The sequence below is a fragment of the Physella acuta genome, unplaced genomic scaffold, assembly GCF_028476545.2.
Source record: "Physella acuta isolate Inbredline_101_S28 unplaced genomic scaffold, ASM2847654v3 ptg002018l, whole genome shotgun sequence".
Classification (NCBI taxonomy): Eukaryota; Metazoa; Mollusca; class Gastropoda; family Physidae; genus Physella; species Physella acuta.
The window spans coordinates 39635-51090 of NW_026733523.1; the positions used below are offsets into that span (position 1 = coordinate 39635).

At 40.3% G+C, this 11456-nt stretch overlaps 1 protein-coding gene across 1 annotated transcript; it reads left to right on the plus strand.

Moving 5' to 3' along the window:
• Positions 1-69: 69 nt before the first annotated feature.
• On the plus strand, positions 70-5737 carry LOC131931727 (uncharacterized). Its single transcript, XM_059288554.1, has 3 exons — positions 70-753; positions 1801-1869; positions 3082-5737. The coding sequence occupies exons 1-2, from the start codon at positions 186-188 to the stop codon at positions 1854-1856; spliced, it is 624 nt and encodes a 207-aa protein (XP_059144537.1). The 5' UTR covers positions 70-185; the 3' UTR covers positions 1857-1869; positions 3082-5737.
• The last annotated feature ends 5719 nt before the right edge of the window (positions 5738-11456 follow it).

Consider the following 11456-nt stretch of genomic DNA (forward strand, 5'->3'; position numbering starts at 1 on the left):
CAATGAAAATCGTCCGTCGTAGTCACGTGGCTTCGCGCTGGTTGGACAGAATCGTCGGCATAAAACTCGAACATTTTCTCCTCATCAACATAAGTTGTGTGTACCTCGATGTGTTCAGGCCTGGCGTTGGAAATTGTGTTTATGTTTTTCTTAACCCATTTGTTTATATTTTTCGTCTAACGACAATGTCCACTAGGATAGAACAACTCACCATGTCCGAGGATAAGAAAAGCAGAGCTGTGCGTTGTCTGTTTCCCATCGACAAGGAGAAGCTGAACTTTCATCTGGAAATGCAGGACAAGGAGATAACGAGAACAGAAACCGAGCGCTTCAAGGCGAGTTGGGGCTTCGACCCAGAATCTGACTGCACAGTTCCTGGTGGTAAATTCGAATGCTTGCCGTTTTCACCCGGCGAGTACGTGCCAGCATTTTACACTAAATCTTACTCTCAGAGGCATATAACGCACTCGACGACCCGCTCGGATAATCGTCGGTTAAAACCGTTCTCGGCCAAGAGAAAGCTGAACTTGGACGAGCAAGAGAACATAGTGGATAACAAAGTCGTATGCCTGGAGGTTGTTAAGAGCAAGGAGTGTGAGAGTCGCCTGGGTTCGCCCGTCGAACCGGACTCGTTCGGACGAACGTCCATCCCAAGGCTCTTGCCGGCGTCGTCCCCATCAAGTGACGTGCGAGTTCAGCAGACTATTTACGTGACCCCCACTCAATCGCAACAATGTCAGAAAAAAATGACAGGTACGTTATCTGTTCCTAATGCCTGTTTGGCTCTTATGATGCTTTACAAATTTTGTGTAGATCTAGATCTAGAGGATTTTAATTACTTTAGGAATATTTTACACAAGCTATAAATTGCTCATGCATCATCGATGGTCTATAAATAGAATCATCCATGTAATAAGCAGTTAATAGAAATCTGGGTTAATTTATTCATAATATATTCCTTCTAATAGATCGTAGTATCTTAGATGTTGTTTTACCTTAATCTTTATTCTAAATATAATTCAGCTTACTAACCATTCATAGAAGTTAAGATCGCCGCTGTTAAATTAATATATAGATCTAATTGTGTTAGTCCTGATCTACTCTAGATTAGATCCAGAAATCATCATTGTGATATTTTAATTACTAGATCTAGCCATTTAGAATCTAGATCTACTTATTACGCATAACTTTTTCTTAATCATGGGAAAAGTGACAAACTATGCAGACAGTACACAGTGTCTGTCGATATTTACTTAGGCGCAGCGGTTGTCAGAAAATAAACTGGTGCTGTCCGTACCGGACCGACCTGTTTACCGCCCGAGGGCCACTCGTGCCCCAGCACATGTCTTTGTCCATCGCGTGGGGGAATCGATACACGGCGTGTTTTGATTTCTTTGTCGTCGGCAACCTGTGTCACGTGCTGTGTTGAACAAGGCGTCCCAAACTACCGTTGGTACCGTTGAAGTGAGGTCTATACTAGCATTGGTACTGTTGTAGTGAGGTCCAAATTACCACTGGTACTGTTGTAGTCAGGTCTAAACTACCATTGGTACTGTAATAGTGAGGTCCATACTAGCATTGGTACTGTTATAGTGAGGTCCAAACTAGCATTGGTACTGTTGTAGAGATATAAACGTCACAATTGCTACTGTCATGGACATATGTCTAGGGATCCAAAGTAACATATGTACTGTTGTGCACGCCCTTCTTCCTCCCCCCCCCCCCCCCTTTACACGACCTCCTTACTGACTCAACATAGTCGCATTTGTTTTAACCATCAACTTTCTATTTCATCTTCAGATTATCTTCCAAACAAGAAGAAGCAAGCACTAAATAACAAGGATCCACAGAGATAAGATTATTGATTAAGTAAGTTTGTTTTCTCTTCATTATAAAATTGTTAGTTCTTGGGATGGGTCTCGTTATTTGCAATTCAAGCAATTGTCTATGAAGTGTAGATTCAGATCTTGCTTGTTCGGATTTTGCTGCTCATTTGTTCAACTTTTCTTCAAGTTTAAGTGTATGGTAGTAAATTATGTTTCTCCCCTAATGATGTCCCTCCCGGGTAGTCATCTTCCATTAGATCAGTCGATTCTGCTTGTTTTTTAGTCCGTAGTTTACTTAATAAAAAAATAAAAACCTATTCAATATTTGCTTCTATTTTTAAAATCAGAAAACGGAGTAGCTAAAATAAATTTAAAAGGTTTTTTTTTTAAAAAAACGTAAAAAAATTAATTCAGAAATATTTTTTTTTAATATCGAAAAGAAAAAGGGATGGAATGAAACTTGATACTTTAACAAGAAGAAAAAAATACCTACCACTTAGTTTTTTTTTTTTTTTTTTTTTTTTTTGAAAACTTTAGCAACTTTATTTTATACTGGACATTAAACATCTGTGCATGTTGCGATTATTGTACAAAACAGCGTTCAGCTGTTGGAGCCCTTGTTGGGTTTAACAAAAGGTTAGATGGCCCATTTTACCCATGACCTTATTTGGTAAAGGCCTAAGCTTCCCCCTCCCTCCCCCGATGCTTCAAGGTTACACATCCACGCGCGGGGTACCTTGGGAAAAGTGACACTAAATGTTGGCCTAGATTACGCTACAACGTAGTACAGCTAAAACTAGCTTAAGTGGTCTGTTTTCTTCCCTTCTTTTTTTCCCCCTCAATGTATTACCTTTCCTTTAAGAAAACCACAAACACACCCCTTCCCGTCCCGCTTAGCCTAGCATGTTTTTTTTCCCTTCTCGTGGCCCGTTCGCGTTTACACACGCTTCGTGACCTAGTTTCCCCATTGCCGCGGCCTCTAGCGGACACGAGGGCTTCTAATCGCGTGCTGTAGGAAGCCATGATGTGCTCCCCTTGTGGACGAAAATAGCTGGGCTAGCGAGCAGTTTTACGCTGTGGAGTGTGTGTGTGTACGAGCGAGGGCGAGATACGGCTGCTGCAAACTATTTGGGGAGGGGGGGGGGGGGTAGTTACGAAAATAAACGTTTTATCAGCTATTTGTTATGCATTTTAAAATAAAAAAAAAATTACTGCTTGACTTTTCTGACAATAGTTTTTACTTTTTTTTTTTCAGTATATACATGTGCCAGTGAAACACCCGTCCGTGCAATCCAGCCATTACACACCAGGAATACAAGGCTGACCCAGCCACGATTTAACACCTATGACTTTAAGGGTGGTCAGCTTGGAGACCCCAGGGCCATCTGATCCTGAAGGTTGGCCAGCTTGAAGACCCCAGGGCCATCTGATCCTGAAGGTTGGCCAGCTTGCAGACCCCAGGGCCATCTGATCCTGAAGGTTGGCCAGCTTGGAGACCCCAGGGCCATCTGATCCTCTAGGTTGGCCAGCTTGAAGACCCCAGGACCATCTGATCCTGAAGGTTGGCCAGCTTGCAGACCCCAGGGCCATCTGATCCTGAAGGTTGGCCAGCTTGGAGACCCCAGGGCCATCTGATCCTCTAGGTTGGCCAGCTTGAAGACCCCAGGGCCATCTGACCTAAGGAATTCAGAATTCTGACCTGAAAGACCATAGGACTAAAGCTGACCATTCCTAAATAAACCTAGGACTAAAAAAAAACAACTGACCCAGCCAAAGACTCCGGACTGGTCAGTCCGAGGAACCCGGGCTGGTCAGTCCCAGACACAAGGCTGACATTTCTGTGATGGTGCTCCATATCGGGACCGCTGCAATAAGATTTAGGGACGTGTCCACTCGCGGTCTGGGTGACCACAAGCTACACCAGGACGTTGTCCACCTACTGTTTATATTTACTCCCCACAGCAGCTGTTTTATTTATTAAAAAAAAACAACATTAGGGCATGAGGAAATGTAAATCTTGAGAGGTGATGGGGCAGCCCTTGCATTTTTATGTTTTAAAAAACGTGCATGTAAATATGAAGGAAAAAAAATTCTATGCATGCTAACTCATTTCACTTTCATGTCTGTAAGAGTGTGGGCAAGCGATCACTGTAAATTATGAAAGGGTCAGTGTTATGTTTGGGGGAGTCTGCTATATGTGACCAAGAGCAGTGTGTTGTATGTATCATAACATAAGAAGCTGGTATTCGGCTGCTCTGTCCCATCATTTAGAATCAGGTATTCAAATGCTGCATCTGTTAGTATACTCCTGGTCATGTGTGTTGTTCAAAACTGTATGAGATGAATCAGATCTTAAGTGTTCAACAGCAGGTTTTTTTTTTATTGTGTGTGTTAAACCAAGTATTACTTTTGGTAATACCCGTAGTATCATTCTTGGTATTACTTAAATGTATGACTCTGCTACCCAAAATATAGGGCTGGTGTTAACTCAAAATTTTTAAGTACGACGTTGTCCCAAATATCAGTCTGGTTCTTATTCTACCTGCATATATGTATGTAAATGATCATGTATAGAGAGATAATGCCATTAGGGGCTTGGTATGCCTGTGATTGTATACAGCATCTGTCATTGATTCTTAACCAGTAATGTTTTGGGTTAGCGTGGCTGAAAGCTTAGTTACCTTGAGCGGGTTAGGGTTAACTGTGAAGTCTTGTAACCGGAATCAATTTTCTAAATCTACAGCGTTATCTTACCATTGGTAATTTTACTGATTCTTGTATTTTTATTTCCCCCTGAGTTCAAGCCACTCTATTCACGAAATTGTATGTAGTCCTCAGTGGTAAATACAAATTTATTTTCAGTCCTGGTAAGATTTGATCTCAATGCATTAGCCATCATTCCCCCATTAATTTATTCAACTGCTCATTTTCATTGGAACCTTTTTTCTTGTACATTTTTTTATTAACTTATACTGAGTGCATAGTATGATTTGTGTATGCATGTTGATGGATGCTTAGCTACACTGAAGTGAGAGTTGAAAACTAGACAGGTGACTCCTTATGTACATAATGCTAGTGTATGTATGTATATAATGCTACGGTGTGATAGAGGACTAGCTACAAGTTGTTACTATGGTTGTATTTTTTTTTTAAACTTGCAGCTGTCTAAGAGTTAAAATACATTCTAGAATTTACAGCTGTTAAATTGTATTTAAACTTTCAGTGTGGAGAGCTCTTACTATAGGTAGTATGCCTTTTTAAACTCTTGCATACAGAGAGCTTTTTCTGTAATTGTAATACATTTTTAAACTCTGAAGTATGAAGAGCCACTATTGTAATTAGAGATGTAATACATTTTTACAAACTTTGGAGTACGGAGAGCCATTACATTAGTTGTAAATGTAGTAAATTTTGAAAACTCTGAGCGTGGAGAGCTCTAGAGTTGAAACACTTGTGTTAAGCCAGTGTTGTTGTTGTTTACATGTGATCTTTACACATTGCTTACCTTTGACTTTCTATCCCCATTGAATGGGAGACCCCTGAGGAGAAATGGGAGGGACCCGGGGTCTGTGAGGAGAAATATGGCAAACACCTGGGCATTATTTATTAAGTGATAGGAGACTGCTATGTGGGTGCTACTGCACCCAACTGTCAACATTCTAGAACTGGTAACTCCAAAAAAAAAAAAAAAGTTAGCGCGACTTAACATTGTATATATGAATTTGAATACCTGTTATAGTTAATTTATGACTGAACGAGAGCGCAGGTGAAAATGTATATATCTTTGAGATACGGTACCAATGAAATACTTAATGTGTGATGTGTGTATGCATATGTGTAAGGTTTATGTCTACTTCTGATGGTTTATTTAGATGAATCAACATGGAATATACATTAAAAAAAGAAATTTTTAAAACATTTTTTTTTCTTGTTTATTTGTGTCAAGTGTACTGCTCATAATTTTTTTACATGTCATTTACAACAGAACATCAAATTACAGTATGTCAAAGATTGCTGACATCAACTGTACACCTGTATATATCTGAACCTATGACAATTGTACTACCAGCATCTTCTATTAAGTTGTAGTGTAGGTGTTGTTCATGTTAACTAAGAAAGCGTGTACTTATAATAGTAACACACAATTAGCTTCATTAAGAAATGTGTACACTAATTCTAATATATTAAAATATTTATCACTTATGGTAACAATAGTAACAGAAATGTATTTATATATATATATGTATGTATTATATATATATAATCTGGCTGAAAAAAAACAAAACAAAATAGCAAATGAGGGAGGTGCTCAAAAGTGGGAGCATGAAGATAAAAACAAGAACTTGTTATAAATATGAAAAAGTCTTTGGGCACTTGGTAGCAGGTGATTGAAATGGCTCAGAGTGCCAGGCAGACAAAACATGAATTCACATCTCTAAAATAGCTGATACTAATCTCTAACTAATCCAAAGCGAACTTCGAAGATTTAAAACCAGTTTAGAACCCTGAAGGGGTGGAGTAGTCTTTGAAATGGGTGGTGCTTACACTGACATCATGTCACCCTCAGCTGACACTATGAGACAAATCAGTCAATGATATGATACATCCCCCCTCCCACCAGCACCTAGAACAATGTGGCACTCCTGCCCTGTGACTGCTGGAGCTAGACCCTAAGAACACGACACACGAGTAGTCGGTCGTAGAACTGGACACACGGGGACTAAAGGAAGTAGAGTTCATGAGTCAAGCTGGTTACATTTTTAATGCAATCACTCATTCACCAAAAAAATCCTATAAATCTATACTCAGACATATTCCCATTTAACCCACCAAACATCCATCCAACCACTACCACCCTCACCTCACAGTATACACATCTCAAACATCCATCCCTTCACCACTCCAAAACATCCACCACCCTCCAAGCATCCATACCTTTACCACAACCTGCAACCAACCATCACGACCCCCCCCCCCCTATCGTCTCTAGACTGCTCCACCGGACATATTTCTTCATTTCTGCTCTCTGCTTAACTTCTAACACGGTTCCTCCTTCCTCACATTAAATAATTATTAATTCCCCCTCCTCACAAAACGCACATCTTCATTACACAGTCATACTCTTAACCCACTCCTCACACCCTCTCTCAAGCCAAAAAACCCCTTCTTCACACTCCCAAACGCCCTTTGTCCACAACCCTACCTCACACAGACACCCCCCCCCCCCCCCCACACACACACGCACTTCCTCCTCCACACACACTCTTTCTAATCCACACCCTCCTTCCTCCACACCCCTTTCACTGCCACACCCTTTCTCTCCAACCCTCCCTCTCCTACACTCTCCCTCAACACCCCTTCCTAGTGCTGCATGTTTGAACGCGCACCAGTGACGTCATGTTTGCCTCTCCAGACATCTTACATAGCAGTCACTGACATCAGTGCTATAAATAACTCATGTCAACAAAGGGGAGAACACCGGCACTCCCTTTTTTTTTTTGGTTAGAGTTTTGGTTCTTTGGGCCTTTTAAAATTTGGAATGTCGCAAAGAATGTTGGTGATTTCGGTCTTGTTTGCTAGTCGCCGTCTGAAAATCTCAAATTCAATGTTTGGCGCTTTGCTGTTTTGGTTTCAGCTTTCCTTATTGGCTGGTATTTTCATTTCCTTTTCTGGGGGCATTCCTAGACAACGACGTCATTGCATAGAAATTAGAGCTCACTGAATACCCACACATCAACGATGTATTCATTTGTATTGTAGGGTACGGCCCTCCCTTTTTACTTGTGATAGGAACAATGTAGATAAAAATCACATTCTTGACAGGAGTTGTGGGTAATCTTCAAACAACCAAGTTGGTGAAACTTTGAAAAAACCATAACCAGCAGGTTACAGAAAGTCAAATTGTTATTTTCTAACGAAGTCTCTTGCGATTTTAGGTTATTGTCATCAACCAAAAACAATGTCATTTTTCAACAACAATGTCAGCATCCAATAACAATGTCACTTTCTAGTAAAGATGTCATTTTCCAATAACAACATCACCACCCAATAACAATGTCACTATCCAATGACAATGTCACCACCCCATAACAACTTAACCATCCAATAACAACGTCATCATCCAATAACAATGTCACCATCCAATCACAACGTCACCATCCAATAACAACGTCACCATCCAATAACAACGTCACCATCCAATAACAACGTCACCATCCAATAACAATGTCACCATCTAATAACAATGTCACCATCTAATAACAATCTCACCATCCAATAACATTGTCACCATCCAATAACAATGTCACCATCCAATAACAATGTCACCATCTAAAAACAATGTCACCATCCAATAACAATGTCACCATACAGCAAAATATCACGCTCAGTATTATGACAAGGTCACCTTAGGGTTACTAATATAAACTCTCAATCTCGTACACCAGGGGTTCCCAACCTTTTTTTACTCGAGAGTACATTCTAAAATATCGGTAGGGTGGCGGGCACCACCTATTTTAAATCGACAAACTCCTTCCAGAGGCGTAGCGACCCTTCCCGTCACCTGGGGACAAAACTTTCGATTTGCACCCCACCCCCCCCCCCCAACACACTTTTGATTTCCATCCCCTTCAATCTTTCAATAATGTTTATGAAAAAAATTCTGTCTCTGTCGAATAGTGAGAGGCGGGCACATACGAATCGTTTGGCGGGCGCCATGGCGCCCGCGGGCACGGGGTTGGGAACCCATGTCGTACACTAAATATATTGTCTTTTATGAGTAATCCCCCTACCCTCTTGTCGGTCCTCCACTGTCCTCTTTTCTCCCCCCCCCCCCCCCGTCATCCTGTCTCCCCTCCCCTGTCCTCTGGTCTCCGCCCCCTGTCCTGTATTCTGTCCTCACCCCCCCCCCCCCCTCGCCCTCCTGTCTGTCCCCCCCCCCCCCTACTCTCTTGTCGGTCCTCCCCTGTACTTTTGTCTCTCCCCCTCCCCCCATGTCTTCTTGTCTCCCCTCCCATGTCTTTTTGTCTGTCCCCCCCTCATCCTACTGTCTGCCCCCCCTTCCCCCACTCCCCAACTCCCAGTCCTTTTGTCTGCCTCCCCTGTCATCTAGTTTGTCCAACACACCCACCCACACACACACACACAATTATGTCCTTTTTAAAATCCTCAATTTAAAAAACAAAATTTAGAACCTGAATTCCTTTAACATTTCACAAAATTCTGGGGAATTCCCCCTGTAAAACCCCCCAACGATGATTTAGTTACTAAGATAACCAAATATTCCCCAGGTAATTATTTTCTGCCGCCGGTTTTTAAATAATACCTCCACACCTACCCCAGCCCCGCGCTTAGGCAAATACAAAAAAAATTAATTCTCTAAATTTGAATTGACTTCTTTTTTGACACGCAAAGAACCAACAACATGCTAAAGAAAAAAAAACATTTAAAATCCATGAAGTATTAAATTTAGACAAACAGTTCAAAACCATTGAGATTTAAAAAAAAAAAAATCTTGTACAAATAATCAAGACTGGGGAGGGGGGGGGGGGGGGAGGGGGCAGGTTACAGAGCCAGTAGATAAGTGCACCCCTTAAGGACCTGACGATCTCGAGGGTATGCAGATAGCGTTGGTTTTACATGCATCTGTGACGCCTGACGCAGAACTAGAAACTGGTAACAAGCAAAACATAATTGTATGAGCTTTTTTTTTTTTTGAAAAAAATTTAAAACAAATTGCATAAACAATTTCTAACAGTCGCTTCTATAAAATCAGGTAGAAACAAAAGTATTTGAAATGTATTTTTATTTTATTTTTTGTTTTTTAAGTTCTCACGCTGAAGGTCTAAAAATAGTTGTCTAAAAATAGCCATGTGTAGCGTACACGGATTAAAAACAAACAAAAGCTTATCAGTGACGCATTCGTCATTGTTATTTCCGGTGCGATGACGACACCCGCTGCAAGGTCATTGGGTGTAACAAAATAATAATTCACGACTACCTTCTTTTCTTAGTTAGTTAAAGCCCCCCCCCCCCCCCCCTCCAATTTTTTTTCTACAACTTAAATTTAAAATTTCTTTTTATACCTCTAACCGGACACAGACTAGCAGGGGTAAAAAAAAAAGGAACGTACAGAATTGTAATCTGTAAGATTTAATTAAAGAATGGGTATCGTACACAACCTTCATCTTACATACTTACTACTTCAACGCACTAACCAAATAAATAAAAATTGGAAATCGAAACTTTGACAAACTAAACCAGTTTTAATTATATAGAATTATAAGACTTTTTGCAGGCAACAAGGTATACTATAGCAGCCACAATACGCGAAGAAGAAGAACCTCGGTAACCCAGTATGAATGAGCTCACAGAAAACAACATATAAAACAACAAAAAGAGCAGTGATAATTTATGTCAGTAGAACCCGGATGTTGACAAAATAAAAACAACAACAGAAAAACCTAGTAAGTAAGAGAGAAGAAAAAAAAAACTGTCTCAAATTTTATGAATCAACACACAAGGAAACAGGATGAAGAATACGAACCAATCACAAGATATATGAAATACACATAGACACTACAATGGTAGAAGAGATTAGTAAAGATAGTCTGTGGTGGTTTGGTGATTTGGAATGACCAAAAGGTAAATGACTAACATACAGGTGTAGGCTCAGATAGGTAGATGATGTGGAGACAGTAGGTAGCTTGAAGCTCAGACGTGGGAAATAGAAAACACATTTTGTGGCATCAATGGAAGTAGGTGATGATGCGGGTCAAATCTATATATGGGCTGTAGAGCCACGGGAACTGATGGATGGATTGATGGTTTGGTGGATGGAATGATGGATGGATTGGTGGTTTGGTGGATGGAATGATGGATGGATGGATGAATTGATTAATCAGTAGATGGATTAATGGATTGGTGGATGGATTGATGAATCAGGGGATGGATTAATGGATTGATGGATTGGAGGGTGGACTGATGGAGTGCTGGAGGATTGGTGAATGGATTGGGGGATTATTGATGGAATGTAGGGTGGATTAGTGGATTCATGGATTGGTGCATGGTTTGATGGATTGGTAGATGGATTGATTAATTAACTCCTTTCCAAAAACATGTTATCGTTTCATAATATAGAGTTTTAAACAGGGGACTGGGTTAAATACAAAATTTGATATAAATTTATTTATATACTACCAAGAGGTTAGACAGACGTAATGGGCTGTATGGTTAAGTGATAGAGCACAAGAAAGCAGACCTGAAGAGTTGTGTTCAAATCTCCAGTCTGTGTTATTACGCAGAGTTCACACGACTGATTTTGGTTACTACAAAAACATGCTCCTGGAAATTGTCAACAATTCCTTAATTAAAAGTATTTAAATTTTGGAAAAGTTTTCTAAAATCACGTCTCGCTATTTCCTAAAATTACATCAGTTGTTTGTGAACTTCCTTAAATCACTTTTTGTGAACTTCCTGAATTGACATGTTTGGGGAATTTCTTAAAATCATCTGTTTGGGAATTTCTTAAAATCATCTGTTTGGGAATTTCCTAAAACCACTTCACTTGGTGTGTGCATGGAAACCTGATTTCTTACCCGGAAGATTTTACTTTTGAAATAGAAACGGTGG

Coding starts and splice junctions, on each gene's coding strand:
- LOC131931727 (XM_059288554.1), top strand. CDS start 186: ATGTCCACTAGGATAGAACAACTCACCATGTCCGAGGATAAGAAAAGC. Junction 754..1,800: donor ATGTCAGAAAAAAATGACAG/GTACGTTATCTG, acceptor TTTCATCTTCAG/ATTATCTTCCAAACAAGAAG.